General features: G+C 42.9%; 1 protein-coding gene across 1 annotated transcript in view; it reads left to right on the plus strand.

Moving 5' to 3' along the window:
• Pcsk2 (proprotein convertase subtilisin/kexin type 2) overlaps window positions 1-18,062 on the plus strand; it is a 230,393-nt gene that overhangs the window by 118,623 nt on the left and 93,708 nt on the right. The window contains exons 3-4 of the mRNA XM_005380904.1: window positions 12,771-12,884; window positions 14,809-14,917. Of these exons, the coding sequence (XP_005380961.1) occupies window positions 12,771-12,884; window positions 14,809-14,917 (223 nt within the window). The remainder of the gene's footprint in view (window positions 1-12,770; window positions 12,885-14,808; window positions 14,918-18,062) is intronic.

Here is an 18,062-nt window from a genome sequence, read left to right on the forward strand (position 1 = left end):
TCTTAATATAGGTTATATATAATATATATAACCTAGAAATACATATAATGTTATATGTATTTCTCTATATTTTGTATTTTTGTCTAAAATAAAACATGGACAAGTGTTTTAATTAGTACTGGTTTATTCATTTTCATAACTATCCTGTATTTCTGGAGACAGTCCCTCTAATCATTCATTTTAATCACTGCTATCTTTCTTGAAACTGTTCCTCGATTAAAGGATATGTAATTTCTGTAATTTCTTCCCCTCTTTCTCTCTCTCTTTCTCTTTCTCTCAGATAATGCTAGTTATACAAACTAATAGGCTTCAAGATATCATATTTTTATTTGTTTGTTTTTAGTTTATTTGTACACATTTGCAGTACATGATATTTACATTCCTTGTGGGAATTTGGGACATGTATGTAACACATTTTAAATCTTTTTTTCTCCCCTTTCCCTGCCCTCCCTTCCCTCTCCACCCAAGGAAATCTTATGTACATGAACCAACTCCACACAAAAAATGTAAGCATTACGTATTGCAAACACGTACAATTTGGAGTATTTGTGGATGCATATAACATTGGTCATTTCTACGTATCATTACTCCTTTTCCTTCCCCACTCCAGTATTCCCCCCTTCTTCTGAGTTCTTTCCTCTTCTCTAGTAATCTCTCTTCTATTTTTAGCAGCAATGAACATTCTGGTACCTATAACTGTTTTTCCAACTCAGTATGTCAAAGATCCCTTTCCAGAAAAAAAATATACCAAATATTTCCACTGTATAATGTTTAGAGCCATATATTTCTTCCTTAGCACCTAGAATCTATACAATGATGATTTACTATGAACTTAAAAGGTGTTGGAATAAATATGACTATACCTTATCAAAATCAAAAGGCACAATATACTCTAAGGTAAAAGAAAATACATCGTGGCAATGTATCTGTCAGCTACAGCCACAAAAATGCTGTGTAACAAACTGCCAAGTGTCAGTGGCATACAACAAGCCTATTTCTCACCTATAAACCAGTGTGTTGGATGGAGAAAATTTGCTTTTGGTTCCAAGGTAAAGATGTGCAGACCACTGGGAACAGTTCTCCTCTACTTGGGTAGAACACCATTCTTTTGGGCCCACCAGGCTGCCCATCATTCTTGTAAGGCCATGTTCTTCTTATGACCATGGCTGAAATGCAAACAAGTATGCTTTCCCAAAATGAGCCAAGACAATTCACATGGCCAAACCCAGTATCAATGGAGCAGAGATATATCCTCTCTTCAGGGAGGCTGGGGAGAGAGTAAATTCTACACCATGACATACCCCAAACAGAGTAGTCCAACAGGTAAAGGCTTTCGGAACAGTCATTGGAAGACTTGCCCATCAAGTCACCATTTGGAATCATCAACAGTCACTCCTTATCTCAATCTATGTTCTGTCACTGAAGCATAATGCTACAGACTGGGTAAGCTAAGAAGAACAGAGGCTTATTTTGGCTCATGGTTCTGGTTCAAGGTCAAGGTAGGACATCTGATGACAGCCTTCTTGCTGGCAAATTGCTGAGGCAGCATGGGGATCACATGGTGAAAGACATGGGGCTCAGAGACATCCAGTCATATGGGTTGTGATCATGGATTAATCCTTTTATGAGGGAGAGAACCAATGATCTCGTGCAGGTTTCACCTGGTCCCACCTCTTCATATCTGTCCATGGGGATGACATCTCAAAGAGATTCAAGGTAGAAAAACTACTCAAACCACAGCACTCTTCACCCAGGAATCATCACTTACGGTCCACCCCATGAGCTGGGTTCACACATCTCTGGGTTCCTAGATGTGTAGCTTCTCAAGGTTGTCATTATCTTAGCTTTCTCTCCCAGAACATGAAATCTCCCAGTGCCCTTCTAAAGACACACTCCAGAACTTGGCTGGCTCACATGTCAGGTACAGTCTCCCTAGGTATCTCAACATCTATTCTTCCTTTCCCTAGGAACTCTATATCTTCTAAAGCAGCTGGAGTTTGAATTTACTTTTCTACCCACTGATATCAACAGTATTCTTTCACATTAAACTGGTGGTCAGCTAAAGTGCTACTGTTTTATTAGGGAAGCCCTCTTCTTTCCTATGGTTGTGTAACTGATTTTTTAAAATTTCATTAGAGAATCTTATAACTATACGTGCTGCCAAATTTTGTTTAATTGACCCAACTATCCCAACCAGTTCAATCCACTAATATCCTTTGGAATACTGATTCTGCATCCATCATTTCTCCTGAGTTGGTGTCTGGCATCAGCTGTTGATCAGGTCTTCAGTGCAACCTTCTCCTCACTAAATGAGGACTCTCACCAACACTTTGCCAACTATAGTTCACCTAATAGTGGGGCCACTTTGTGTCTTTCCTCCAAAGAACTTGGGGTTCTCTATCTCCATCAGACTTCCTTTATCCCTGCACAGGTATCTTCAATAGAACTGGCAAACAGCCTCATTTCTCAGCATGGATATCCTACAAATGGTAGACACAATAATGACTCCCTTCACCACCACCACCCTAAAGATGTCCATGTCCTAATACCTACAGCCTATGAATATGCTTCCATGTAGGAAGGAGGAATTAAAGTCATTGACAGATTTAGGATTGCTAATAAACTGACTTGAAGATGGGAATATTATTCTATTCTAATAGATGGGCCCAATGTAAGCCAAGCTGTCCTTCCTTGAAAGGGGAAGGCAGAAAAGAAAGGATGATGCCATACAAGAAAAATTTGACCACTGTTGTTGCCTTTGACAACTGGGAAAGGAGACCAGGAGTCAAGGACTACAAAAATCCCCTAGAAACTGTAAAGGGCAACAAAATGGACCCCTCCTCCTCCAGCCTCCAGAAGGAACACAGCCCTTCCAACTCCACAATTTGAGACTCTGATATCCAGAACTCTGCAAGAATAAGTTCATGTTGCTTTAAGCCACAAAACTTGTGACAATTCATTACAGCTACCATAGGCAACTAAGACACTTCAGGGTGATCATGTGTGTCAACTTGATTTTCCATCAGAGGACAGGCCTGAGTGTAACTGGGTTCTGTATCCTAGAGAGCTGTATGGCAACGTCCACAGAGCACTGAGTTCATCAGTTCCACATCATTGTGCAGGCACAGGGACACCCTGTGCTGTTAGCTCTGTGCCTACGTAGGAGTGTGTTAAGAATCAGTAGCTCTGACCTTTACTCCTGTTGGTATTCTATCCTCGTGGGCTGCTTAGCTTGTGTAAGCTACTCATCTACATGGTGCTGGAGACACTCAGTTACCAGCCCCTTAATACTTCAGACATGTGCCAATTATACTTGCAACACACATTTCTCTTCCACCGCATCACCCTGGAACGGTTCCGTTGGCAATGAAAGCAAGGGCAATAGGAGGGAAGAATTGACAAGGCTTTGCTCCCGACAAAGGGGCCAACTTGGAGGAAGATTAAAAATAGATGCCCTTGCAGAAGAAAGACTGCAGAAGTTGATCCTCCCTCCTCTCTAACTCTTGAGTCTATTTTCCAATCAAAAAAAGAGAAATCAAACCTCAACATCTATTAACTTAAGAAAAAGAAAAGGAAACTGGGAATTTTCAAGAATCCATGTGTACTCTGGAGCAGTGTTTGTGCTTGTTCCTCACTGAAAATGTTTGAAGGACTAATATTGCGGTCTTTGCTATAGGAAATGCAGTAGATGGTACCATTCATGAACTATGCCAGGAGAAGCACCCACTCTGGGAGGCTTCCCCCACTACCCTGGCACCTTCTTGTCCTATTCTTCTCTCCCACTGGGTTCCGCAGCTAAGCCCTGATGCTCTGATGTTGGCACTGGTCGCATCTTTCAGCCTTGCAATACCACCTTGTGTGCAAACCCACACCCTCCTGAGCCCATCTTGACCATCACATAGAGAAAAGCTAAGTGATCTTTGACGTTCAAGGCTGAGTGTGCAAGAACACTGGGATATGTCCTCCTCCACAAAGAACTTGGTTTCCAAATCTTTCCCACAGAGTTATAATTAGCTGGATAATGAATGTGTAAAATTCAAGTTTAACACTTTGTGGCTGGAACTCAGTGAGTGTGCAGATGCTCAGAGGAGGAGACTGGAGTTAAAGGAGACTTTTTCTGTACCCTTGCCTCACACCATTTATACCTAAGCCTAAATGCAGTCCTTGATTCTTTCTGATAGGTGAAATGACTTCTGTGAATATATTACTCATCACAGTAACACCAGGGACATTTAGAATATGCTTCTTAGTTCCCAACCAGGAAAGTTTATGTCACCTGATCTTTGCCAATAAGTCTATGATGTCAAGAAGCACATGATCCTCAAGCTGTGCATCAGGGTCACCAAATTTTCCATAAAGGGCCAGAGTATAGATACTCTAGGCTGTGCAGGCTACATGGTCTCTGTTGCCGCTACTTAATTTTATCACATAGCATGAGAGCAGCCATAGATGATATATAAGCAAGCAGAGCTGCTTGTGCTCCCACAAACTTTATTTACAAAAACAAATAACAGGCCCAGAGAATTTGAGGATTACCTGACAACTTTCACAAATAAGAAGCAAACCAAGCCAGGATCTGAACCCAGTTCCTTCTGATTCCAAAGCTAGTGCCTGTTTATTGTATCACACAGAGTTTAGGGCATGGTTTCCAGCACTTGGGAGAATTGTGACTTTAGATCAAATCAGCCACAGTTTCCAGCCAGGCACTCTTACCACAATGCATGTTTATGATGCTGCAGCTGGGGCTAAGAAATTTCACGAGCCTGTAACTGACCCACAGGACCAAGCCAGAGGCTGTGGATGCCATTAACTCTCTCCAGCGAAACTTGACAGCCACAGGAAGCATCTCTGAATGAACGTTCAAGGCATCTTCACTTGGTTTCTCCGTGCCTCTAGAACCATGCTATTGAACCCGCACTTGCACAGAAGGGGGACCAGGAGACCCAGACATGCCCCACATGGTTGCTTCTCATTCACCTTGCTCTACTATCACCACGGATGTTTGCAAGTCAGAGCTGCACTCCTGCAGGTGCTGAGCTGATCATTCCCAGTGGGTGCCTTGAGTGCCTCCTCTGGGGGCCCTGATGGCCAGAGTCACCTCTCCTGCCATCCCTCCAGAGCCCTCCTGGAGAGATGGAGCACTCAGTGGGCTGTGCTCAGACGTGTGGATGTTGGCTGCCCACATCTGGAGTGGAGAAGGGCAGAGCTCCTTCCTTCCCTCTTCCTCACTCCACCATCAACCTTCTCCTCCCATTTGTCCTCCCAAGAGGATGGAAGTCTTTCTGCCCCTGTGTGACAAGAAACAGAACCACCCACATGGCCCAGCAGGCTCTCTGGAGTGCTATGCTGTGTATGCAGCCAGGGCTATTAATATGTCACAGCAGCTTAGCTTTGCTTGCCTTCCTTTCTGCACTCTTCTCTCAGGAGATTCTGTATGGAGCAGACACATCATTTTTGCCACAAATCGCATTTAAGGGCTTCTGGATTCTCTGGAATTTTGTCCTCTTTCACACACCCCAACCTAACCAACCTTTCCTTAACATCTGGCATAGAAGTTGCCATTTTTAATTATGCTTTATCCCCTAAATCCAACTAACATTCCCCACAACCCTAGCAAGAGAAAGTCCAAGTTCATCCTAAAGCACACCAACCTCAACCCTAGCAAGCCAAGGAGCTGGGATTTTTCCCTCTGGTAGCATTCTCTCTGGTTCCTTTCCCTTTGCTCTCCTGGAAGAAAACCACTTCTGCTTCCTCCCTAATTGCATTGATTTATCTCATGGCATACCTTGTATACAGTGCTTTAGATGATAGATAGCAATTTGTTAATATCTTGTCACCAAGATGCAGTGACTGGAACAGTGTTCCGAGGCACGCAGCCATATCCGCTCTTGTCAATTGATCATCTTCCGTCTTGCAAGACGGGTAAGCCTCTCCAGTGAACCCAATCGATAGCTGTGCTTTCAGCCATAATTGTGGCTTAACTCGCTGCTCTCTGAAAAGTTAAGCCATGTGATTTGCACATAATTGGGCTCTGCAAAAAGTCAGACCTACCCGCGCAAGGAGGAAATGAAGCAGCCAGCCTCCTTGACTGGTAGCGGCCCGCTCTCCTTCCCTTTGTTTGGCCTCCTTGGGCCATGTCTTCCCTCCCCAACCTCTCTCTTCTCTAAGTCTGTTTAGATCTTGACAACCAAGGCGAGTAGCAAGTGGCAAAGCAGATGAACTAGAACACCTAAGAGCAACCTCTTCTCCCATGACCCCCCCAATCACTCCGGTGTGGCTTTCAGCCTGCTTCATCCCTTTGCGCCTGCCTTGCTAACCTTGGGAGGTTGTTAGCAAAAGCATGAGAAAGATCGGATCCCTGCCCGGCTCACACCCACCCTTGCTCCACATTAGTCATCATCAGGCTCAGCCCAGTCTCACAGGTGAGCCAAGACAGAGCCTCCAATGTGTATATACATTTTCTTTGTCCATTCATCACTCACAGGGACACAACTACACTATTGTGAATAGTGCTGCAATAATCATGGGTATTCAGGTACCTTTTATAAGTATTCTTTAACACCAAAAAAAAACCTAGCCTGTCAGCCAACTTTAGCTGATATCTTAAGCTTATCTTGCTAATGTTCTTTAAGCTTTGTTTTTAGTTTTCTTTGTTTTGCCATCAAAACAAAACCTACCATCCATTGCTAATTCTACTGTGTGTTTTTTTCATTCATCTTGTGACTGTTCCCCGCCCCCAGCAAAGAATAAGTGCTACAATTGTCTTTGTCTGGCCTGGTGCAATTAACTTGCAGAATGGGGGTTGGTAGCTTGAGGGGGCGGTCCTAGGAACGACAGTAAAGCACACTGCTATGGCTTGTGTCTGGATGTCCCCCCAAATCCTCATGTAGTCATGGGTGCAGGCTTCTGGGGTTTTTGATTGACTCATGGTCCAATAGGATTACGGGTGTGAGTGCTACACCCGCCCTGGGGTGGGCAGCCTGCATACAATATAAAGGAGGGAAAGAGGCTTGCTCTCTGCTGCTCTTCCCCTTTGCTCTTGTTGCTTTTGCTATTTTCTGTGGCCATGAACTGTTCTCCTCTGCCATGTGCCACTCTGCCTTGGAGCCAGTCGAGTTGGACTGAAATTTCCACAAACTGTGAGCTAAATAAACCTTTCCTTCCTTAATTTTGGGCATCATGTATTTTGTCCCAGCAATGAGAGAAAAGTAACCAATGCACACACTTGCTAGCACAGCAGGTGGCCTGGGGTGGGAAAATACAGGCAGGAACAGTGCTGGCTTGGACTCTGGCTGGGAAGGAGATTTAGAACATGGCAACCAATTTGCTTTTCTAACCTTCATTTTTTTCCCTTTGTTTGCAAAAAAGTTATATACAATAAAAGAAATTTGTATCAGAATAAAATTACAAAAGAAATTTACATGCAAAATAACGTATGCCAGCAAGAAGGAAGCATTGAGACATACTTTCATTCTTGGTAACTCTATTGGTTTCCTGGGGCTGCCATGCAAATTACCACAAACTGGCTGGTTTAGCACAACACAAAACATTCTCTCCCAGATCTGGAGGCCAGAAGTCTGAAATCTAGGTGTGGGCAGGGCTACACCTTCAGATTCCAGGAGTGGATCTCTCGTTCCCTCTCCCAGCTTCTGGTAGACCCTGGTGTTCCTTGGCTCCAGTCTCTACCTGCACTGTCTTCCCATGATTTCTCATAGCCACTTTCCCCTTGTGCTTCTCTGTCCTTAGTTCAGCACCTGCCATATTGGTTTGTGATCCCATCCTACTTAGTGTGATCTCATCTCCACTAAACACAGCTACAATGACTATTTCTGAATAGGAACACAGTTTTTAGTATGTAAACCAAGAAATTACATAAGTGAGATTAAAATAAAAGCAAAGAGGGTTTTTAGCTAAGTACCAGGTAGGTTTACAAATCAGGAGAGAGAGATTCATTTTTCCCCAAGTGAGTATTTCATCAAGGAAAGGGGATGGATCTTTTTATGATAAAACGAAGGCAAAACAATGGGGTGATGTAAAGTAACTCCTGCTGAGCAATTTCCAATGGCTGTGTTAGTTACACAAGTTATTTTGAACAAATTTTGATTGGCGCTGAGGGTCTGTTCATACATCAAGCTATACATAATTGGTTGCTAGGGAAGATCAGAGAGGTTACCAGAAAGCAGTAAGTCTTTTGGAACAGTCCATAAATCATCAGCATTCCATGGTTGGAAACTTGCCATCCATAGTCCCATAAGCTCATTTTTCCCAGACAGTATTTTTCATGTGGATGTGAAAGATGAAGGACTTGCTTCTGTGAGGCAGACTACAGGCTGTCAAATATGATCTCTGAAGTTCCCAGAGAAAAGTTGCTCCATCTAGGCACCAGTGCAACCATCTTAGTTTTTAATTCCACAAGACCTCAATCTTGCAGGACGACACAGTTCAACCCATAATAATGGTAAATAAAATAATCCTTAGTGGTAGAGAAAATAATAATGCAGTGCAGCCAATGGCACTGCCAACGAATCAAAAACAAAACCAAAGTTCAGACAAGAGCAGAGGCATTTATTCAGGGTCTCTAAAGGAAATGCAATCCAGAGACAACAGGGTCCCAGAGCAACTGTCCTGTGTGTGCCCAGAGAGAGGGAGGAGTAGGGCAGAGTTGCTGAGGGCAAAACCCACCACTGTGCAAGTCGTTTTGCACAGATTAAGACTGGCAGAGCAAATAATCAGTTTATGGGTCCGAAAGTCCACTACCTCCTGCTCTTCAGCAAAAAGAACAAGCGAGGGCCCCAGATACCATGGGTCTTGTGGTTTGGTCCTGTGATTTGTTATAGAAGTGTACGGGGACCAGTCTTTCTAGGGCTTCCCTACTCTATTTTTGGTGGCCCCGAAGTAAACTGCATCCATTTGATGACCTCACTTCCCAAACACCAGTGATTAATAAACCTGTATTTTCAGAAACACGGTATTTTGGGGCTCTATGTTTGTTTTCTTGCTCACAATTCAAGAAAAGATGTTCCCCACTCCTTTGCAGGCAGAGTCCCTGCCTTGCTCTCTTTCTCCTGCGGCCTCCTTCCCAGCACCTTCAATGCTAATTAACACCTGCTTCATTATCAGAGCAGCAGGGAAGCGATCACAACGGAGTCCTTAGAAAGTGATATCCCTGGTTCATCTGCCCCAGATACCAGAGGACTGACTGTGCTGCCTTCCCTTAGGGAGAAGCAGTGGCTGAGTGGAAAGTTCACAGCATTTAGAATTGCTCCACCTGAGTGACCCTGTCGTATTTTTTAACTGTTGGAGAATGGTCTGTGGGCCTCTATTTCCTCAACTGAAATGACACCCACAACAGTTTTGCTGGGAATGTTAAATGTAGTGAAAGGGCCTTGTTAACTGTCAAGGACGCCCTCTCCCTAGCACATTGTAGGCACACAAAAACACATGCTGACTTGGGCATTCTCCACTGAAGAGAAAAACTAGATGAGCTGAGGGGTACACAGAGTGAATGTAAGGTTTAAACACTGAACCGGATATATAGACTACTCATCTTTTCATTTTCAGTAAATCAATACCCAGTAACAAGCACTCCTACTTTCCTGTATCTCTTGTTTGTTTATGTCAGTGGTCCGTTTTGGCAAAGGATTGTAAACTTAACTATCAAGTTAAATGTGTATCATTTTTTGAGAAGAAGAACAAGCTATGACTACCTTGTACGCATCTCATGGTTGTTGTGTCTAAATGATAACATCAAGAGTTGCATGTAAAAGGTAAAATTCAAAGGAAAAACAGAGGTTAATTCAGGTGGATTTTTAGTTATAGAGTGAGGACTGTAGTTTATACTCTAGGAATTATTTCCCTAATATTAACGATTTAATCACACATAGAATTGTAACAATGAAATCTTCCCCAAAGGTCTTTAAAAATAGTTTATAACCTCATCTCTCCAGTCATGGCAATGTCAATTATATGAAAAAGCAATCTATTTTTTTTATTTTATTTTGAAAAAGCAATCTAAATGATCAATACAAAGGAAAGAGTTGTGAAGTACATTACATGATTCTATGGGTGTGTACAAATTAAAATATGATGACTATGTAACAGCATATTAAAATTCTTTTAGTAAGATACTCAGTAAAGAAAGAATATACAATTTGATCTATAATGCACTAACTAATTATGTAAAAATGAAGTATGAATAAAAATTAGGACTGAATGAGAACACAGAAAAATAAAAGCAATTGATAGGGTTACACAGTGACACAGTAGCGGAAAAAAAAGGCTTTTCAGTTGTTTATGTGTGACAAATGAAAGATATATTTTTAAAAGCATTCATCTCTCTTGAAGTGTGACTGTGATCCTCATTAAAGGCAGGAAGATAAAATAGATGCAGAAATCCTTCTCCAGTCTTGGGACCTTAGGTTCCCAAGTTGCAAAGAGGATGATACCCGGAGACCACAGCATTCCAAAGCATCACTGGTTTCCATTAAAACCTCATTTATGGAATTAAAAATTAATTTTATGGAAATAAATTTAAGCAGTCTTTTCATCAGCATGCACTTGATCTAATTAAGCTTGGAGTGATTGTCACAGCCATTTCTGCACTGTTATTTAAGAAGATGAAATCTGTTGTGAGTTTTGTTCTTATTCTGCTGGGAAACAACACTGAGATGAGTGTTTAAGCTTCTGCGTGGTAGTTGCTCTTGCTTCCAAAGATCCTGGATAAGCAAGGTGCATCCTCTGGGAAGTTATTCATGACACTGAGTCAAATTTAATGCAAAGCCCTCAACAAAGCCAGCCCAGGCATCTCCTTTGTGAGTGGAGCAAACAAAAGACCCACTGGATTTCCAAAGCTGGGAAGGTGCAGGGGTTGAATCCAAGCTCTACCTCCCCCAAGCAGTAACAACCCTTGTTTAAATTCTAGCTTTCATAGTAAAAGAAGATTTCAAGAGAAATGTGCTATGCCTCTCTTTCCAGGTTAAGAACTATGCATTATCATGGACATCTTAGATGTTCTACATTAAGGAACACACATGCATATGTACATATATTCTGTAGCAACTATGAGAATGAATACATGGAGCAGACCTCTGACTTCAGGGGACATATGACATGCCTGCCCAGGGGCTCCAGCTATGCCCCCTGAAATCTATCACCATATGATAAAGCCATACCATCCCACAGCACTCTGGGCCAGCGACTGAACCAGGCAGGGATACTGAAGCAGCCCCAGCTGGGTCCTCAGAAGTCTTCCTGATGCTTCCTTGGACCCCAGGGCACTCCAGGACGGCTTTACCCAGCTCTGATCACTTGCTCCTTGACTTGGAGTCAGATTCATGGCAGTTTCTCAGGTTTTTTCTTTCCTAATAATATTCTTCCCCACTACATCTGGTTCTTAGAGAGTGTGTGCATACATGTATATAAATACATGCAACAAGACAATAGTCAGGCTTGCTTTGTCTCTCCCCGCCATCTTCCATTTCCTCCCTACCCTGGGAAAATTAAAAAAACTGAACTTTAACACCCTGGTGCCTATATCTGCATATTCTGTCCATTCACCTGGGCTGAAGAGAGGAGTAGGTGGCGAGTAGCCACCAGCTTAATGAAGATAGAACTCTAGTGGAAAAGGTTCAACTTTTCAAGCTCTATTTTGCCCTGACCTGACTTCCTGAGGTCCAGGCAGTCTCCAGTGTTTACAGCAAACAGCACCCAGAATTCCACTCCGAAGAACACAGAACCAGGTGGAATCAAGGAAACATCCCCCAAACACAGAGGAGAATTGGGAAGAATAAAAATGAATGTTGAACCACAAACACAGTAATAATCATAATAAATATCCAGCACGCACCCAGTCATTGAGTTTCTAGACATTCAGATTGGCCCCTGCTACTGGGGGATAAAGTAGTGAATGTCCAAGTGAATGCAAGTCTCCTGGTTCGGACAAAGCCCACCACGGCCAGGAGACAGTTTGAGCTAACTCAGCTTCCTGAGTTTCATTTCCATCCATGACCTTAGAGTTCAGTCTTAAGTGTCCAGAAATGAAATGTTATCAGTGCAGGGCCAGAAGCACCATCCACCCACTTCCTTTCAAAGGTCTCTCACTCACATTCTAGAGCTTTGCTATGGGACTTGCAGCCTTCCCAGTAGGTGTGGTTTTATGCTGGTGGTGGTTTTGGTTTGGGTTTGGGTTTGGGTTTGGGTTTGGGTTTGGGTTTGGGTTTGGGTTTGGGTTTGGGTTTTCATGTGGGGTTTGGTTTTGGTGTGGGGTTTGGTTTGGTTTGGTTTGGTTTGGTTTGGTTTGGTTTGGTTTGGTTTGGTTCGGTCCAGTTCAGCTCAGTTTGGTTTCGCTGATTCACAAATGTAATAACACAGGGCTGTCAACAAATGTGAGGGTTTGGAGAAGCCCTCTAGAAATTTTCACTCTCTCCCTCCCTGAATCCACATCAATCCCCTTTCTTTCATGGAAATGTTCCATTCTTTTATTTCACCTACTGACCCCCACCACTTTATCCTCCAGGGGAACATTTTTCTCCACTTTATTCTTATTTTAAGAAAACTTACTTTGAGCCATTAGTGTGTCTGGATTGTTTGGTACAAGCACAAGTAGTTGTGCTTGGAAAATAATCATGAAATGAGAGTCTGCAAGAGATGAACTTGCTTGTACTGAGAAAAAGATGCATTATTTACAAATGAAATCTGACTTTGCGAGAATGAGCTCCAGAAGAGGAATGTTCAAGTGGTTACTTGATAATTTACCAGCCTTGTCATTCCAGGTAAAGATGGCCTTGCAACAGGAAGGATTTGACCGAAAGAAGAGAGGATACAGAGACATCAGTGAGATTGACATCAATATAAGCGATCCTCTTTTTACAAAGCAATGGTACCTGGTAAGCATCGGATATTTGTAACATCTCTCATGCCACAGGCCCACATAAAAGATGTATTTCTGTTTCTTCCTTAGTCTGTGAAATGTTAGCCACCATCTGACTCCACGTACCTTTCTGTGCCAACCGATATACATGGATTTTCTTCACCTCCTCCCCTAATCTGCTTTCTTCTGGAATTGCCAAGTAGCCATGACCTCCTAGAGTTAAAGCTACTACCAATGGCAGGTCACATTCTACTAAACTCTAAAAAAGCTTACCTGTATGTGAGTGAAGACTTGAAAAAAACACATAAAATCTAATAAAGGTCTGGGAGGACTGATCCTGGATTCTTAGCATGTAATCGGAGGACAGTAACATCACAGGCCCAAGAGAAAGAATCCAGTGGCTGCACAAGGGTCAAGCAAGAGAGCTCAAAGTCTAGAGTAGCAAGGGGAGCATCTCTATCATGCAGTGACAAGAAATCAATTCCCTGAGGCTGAATCGCTGTAGGATTCCAGGCTCTGACACCCAGTCTGTCTGGTGACAACCACATTTTCTGGCTTTCCAGAAGTCCCTTATGATCCTTGTGGACTGTTTGAATTTTGTTTAAAAGAAGACCAAGGAGTCCCAGCCAACCTGAACTGCAGGGAATACTGTGCACGACAGTGACTAACTTATACATGAGAATGAAGCTTTATTTTATTTGAGATTAAAAGCTGATAACCCAAAGAGAAAACTAAGTCACAGCCCTGTGGACTGCTAGGGATGTATTGCAGTTTCCCTCCTGGAGCTTCAAAGCTCAACTATACCTCATGCTTTCCTGACATGGAATTCTCAAAATCCAGTGTGGGTAACCGAATGAGCTTATGTTTATTAGTCAGGATTGGCTAGGTTTGCTGCAGTAACACACAGTCTCCAAATCATAGTGATTTGCCACATGATTAATGTTTCCTAATTCTTCAGGGACTCAAGCTGACCAAACTCCATCTCAGATGCTTTTGTAAGCACCTTAGCAAGGAAAAGTGACAGACTGGACTGTGGCTCTTAAAGCTTCTGTGTGAATGCCACAAATGACTCATGAGCTTCCCTGCCATTGGTCAAAACTATTCACACTTCCATTCTTACTTCAAAAGAGATGGAGAGGGATAGCTGAAACCCGAGTCTGGAAAACAAAGAGCAATAATTTTTGTGAAAAGCACAAATGACATTCACACAATAGCCACTGACTATGGTGTGGTTTAAAGCTTTGACTTTACTATTTCTTTTACAAACTATCTTTGAGAAAATCTGCACAAAAAAAAAATACATGCAAAGAGGGGAATAAACATAATAATATGATTTTTTTTTGTCTTCCCTCCTCTTTCTCAAGGGGGCTAGGAGCTTAATTTTTCAGCTTTAAAACTTGTATGAAAGGCAGAGTGGGCCACCTATCTTTTTAATTCAGTTCAACAAACATTTTTGAGCAATACTTACTATGTTGGTACTAAAAGTGCTTCCTCTTGGAAAGGATATCATTAATACTGAAATTATATTTAATAAGGATAACCCAAGACAATACATTCTAAATCCAAAACATGAGGTATAAACAAAGAGGTCTGAGAGTAAACTTTTTATTCTCAATCAAGGAGGGCTCTCAGCAATGGTAGCTCCAGGATTTTATATGGAATGAGCTTAAACATAACCATCTAGTTACAGAAATGAGGGGATAGCAGCAGCTTTTGCATACTTACATAAAACATAAAGCATCAATAGTTTATGTGAAAAATAAAGAGGGAACGCTGTGAGGATGTGAGAAGGGCACCCCAAAGTTCTGTTTCATGGAGATTTGGCCTTTCATCAGCCCTGGGACAACAGGTAGCTGCTAAACACATCAAAACAAATATCTATACACATGCTTTGCTCCACCAAACCAATCAGATTCTCTGCTTTGGCATTTCTCTACCAGATCAACACCGGGCAGGCTGATGGCACACCTGGCCTTGACTTGAATGTGGCAGAGGCCTGGGAGCTGGGATACACTGGGAAAGGGGTGACCATTGGGATCATGGATGATGGTGAGTATTTCAAGATCTTTGCATCATTCAGAAGCAAGTGTGTCTTTGCACGCCTTCAGATTAAGGTAGAGTCATTGTTTCAGAGATGCTCATTGGAGACATGATTAGCATCTCTGATTCTAGGCCTGGTGATCTCACTGCATTGTGACCAAATGCTCCCCTTCTTCTGGATCAGTGGCGGCTAAACTCGGCAATGACCTTAACAAATATTTTTAGACATATGACAATTGCCTGTCAGTCAACCATAATTTCATATTGGGCCACAAGTTATACTTTACCTAAAGACGTTTTCTAAATCTATTGATATTTACCATCTATTTATGTAGAATCACACTGTGATGCAGTAGCCAGTGGCTTAAATTTTAATGAATTAAAGCTAAAGAAAATTAAAAATTCAATTCTTGAATCACATAGCTTCATTTCAAATTGTTTGGTTTTCTTTTTTGTGGTGTTAGGGATCAAACCCAGGGCCTTGCTCATGCTAGGCAAGCACTTTACCATGCAGCTACAACCCTGGGCTATCACTTCAGCTTCTTGGTGGTCACATGAGCTATTTCAACTGCTGAAATTCAGACCAGTTCCATTTCAATCATCATAGAAAGTTCTGTCAAACAGTGTGGCTCTAGATCCATGAAATAGCTTTTGAGTAACAGGGTCAGGGTTTGGGGATATTTGACTTTAATGCTACTTTTAGAATGATCCTTGTAAAGCAGTCTTTAGTAACCTTTTGTTATAGATGCTGCCTCTTTATTATTCTATCCTGTGTGCCTGCTAGAGATTTAACAGAGCTTTATTTTCTATAGTTTTAAGGCTTGAGTTTCTATGGAATGACTTTGATGAATTAGTTTTTTCCATCTGCACATGTCCTTGCCTCTAGCTAGATCCTGTAGAGTCACCAGCCTGTAGTCATTTCATGGGGCTGAGCTTCTGCCCCTCCTCAGTCCCCGACCCCCAGGTAAAAACTCCACTGTGCATTATGGATCTAATTATATGCAAAGGCTGTGTGGAGATGAAACAATGGAGCCTGTTCTTCCTGAAGATCCTCAAAGCCACTGTGTTGTCCAAAGCAGGCCTTTGAAGCTGTGCTGACAGAGGGAACAGGGGAGCCAGCATGCTTAAAATCTGTGCTACCTTTGCTTGGGGTCATTGAAGAGCAATACGCAAACAAGGCCTCAGTGTGTCTCTGACCCATGCGATGTTTTGAAGTGGATGCAAAAGTTTCCTCCTGTGGCTGAGGGCTTGCAAAAAGCAAAGGAGCTCTGCACAAAATTGTGCATGGACAGATGTCTGCAGTCTGGGAGTGTTTTTCCTTCCTAACACTTTGGCTGGGAAACTTTTCTTAAGCTGCTGAGGCCAGCTCACCCAAGAAAAAGATGCGCCTAGATTTGATGCTCTGCACCAGCCATCAGAGTCACCCTAAGTGACACCTACAGTGACAACATATGCACATAGCTCTTATGAAGCCTCCAGCAGCACTGTAAGTGTCCGTTTCCACGTTCTTAGCTGTATCCCTTCCCTGACAGTTCAGAAGATCGCTCCTGATTCTGTTCCACACTAATAGACCAAACCCTTTAGAAAGTCCCAGAAGAATTTCTTGTTTGATATTTCTTCTGCAAATTCATGGCCTTTGGGATCCCCAAAAGATGAACCCTCTGCCCACCCCTCAATTAAAACTCCTGACATCACCATTGTTTTAGTGATTTACTGCTGCGAAATCAACCACTCCAAAACTGAATGGATTTTTTAAAAGAGCAACGATGTTATGATCTCATTGTTCTGTGGAATGATAGGGTTCTGCTGCTGTCTCCTCGAGGTCTTTCAGGCACTTGGAGTCAGAGACAGCTGAGGCTGGAACCCACTGGAGAGTCAGCCTCTCTTGTTCTCCACGGAACCCTGGGACTTCAGACTGGCTGGATTTCAGACAGGGGGCTCAGGACTCCCAAGAGCAGGTGTTCCTAGAGAAAACAGGGAGCTCCAGTCCTCACCAAGGCTAGATCTGCAGGGGCAGTCATCCCTTACATTTCTGCTGGATGATGGTTCCAGAGTTATCAGTCCAGACTCTAGGAGAAGCAAACTAGATCATGCCTCATGGTATAGAGAGGGACCGGACACCAAGATGGCACACTGCATAGCTAGTGGCTGACGCAGTTGCCAGGGTGCCACACAGGGAGTGTCAGAATGAAGACTACATTGTAATTTCCTCTCATGTGGCCTTGAGGCTTCTCTCAAAAGAGTGACTATAAATTCTAGTTTGCGTTGACAGGACTCCAGGGGAAGGGGCTCTCCATGTTTACAATGCCCCTGTCTCAGTGCATCCCTACTATGTTACAAAACACCTTAGACTGAGTAATTTTTAAATCACAGACATTTACTTCCCCCAGCTGAAAGCTGGCAAGTCCCAAACCGAGGGACCAGCAGACGCAGTGTCTGGTGAGAGCCCCTTCTCTGCTTCCACAGTGGTTCCTCATCTTCAGCTCCTCTGGAGAGGATGAGCACTGTGCGTGCTCATGTGACATAGCGCCAGAACAGGAATGAAATTGCCCCTTCTCAGTCTTTTATGGGGGTGCTAATCCCATTTGTGAGGGATTGCCCCTCAAGACTGAGTCACCCTCTAAAAATCTTTAATTTCCAAACACTCTTGCCCTAGAGATTAAGTTTCATCATGAATTTTGGGAGGATGCAGACCCTCAGAACATGGCCTCCCACCCTTGGTCCCCCAAATTCATGTCCTTCTTAAACAACCCTAGAACTTTCACTTGCTCCAGCACCACCAATCAAAAGTCTCAAGCCCCGACTCTCATGTAAATACCATCTAAATCAGATACAGGTAAAGCCCCAGGTACAATTCATCCCAAGGCCAATTGCTCTCGGGCTGTGATCCTGCAAAATCAAACAAGTTCCAATACAGTGGTGAGACTGGAACAAGACAGACATTCCCATTCCAAAAGGAAGACAGAAAAGAGAAGAAAAAAGTGGGTAATGCATCCCAACTAAGTCCAAATCCAAAAGAGCAAACAAGAAATCTTCAGGTTTGAGGACAGTCGTTTACTCCTTCCCACCTCCTGGACCCACTGAAATGGGGTCCATATGATCCCCTAAGGCTCCCTATGACCCTGCCCTATGGCTTCATTGGGCTCAGCCCATG

Source organism: Chinchilla lanigera, unplaced genomic scaffold (genome assembly GCF_000276665.1).
Source record: "Chinchilla lanigera isolate Chin_1 unplaced genomic scaffold, ChiLan1.0 scaffold00014, whole genome shotgun sequence".
In the NCBI taxonomy this organism is placed as follows: Eukaryota; Metazoa; Chordata; class Mammalia; order Rodentia; family Chinchillidae; genus Chinchilla; species Chinchilla lanigera.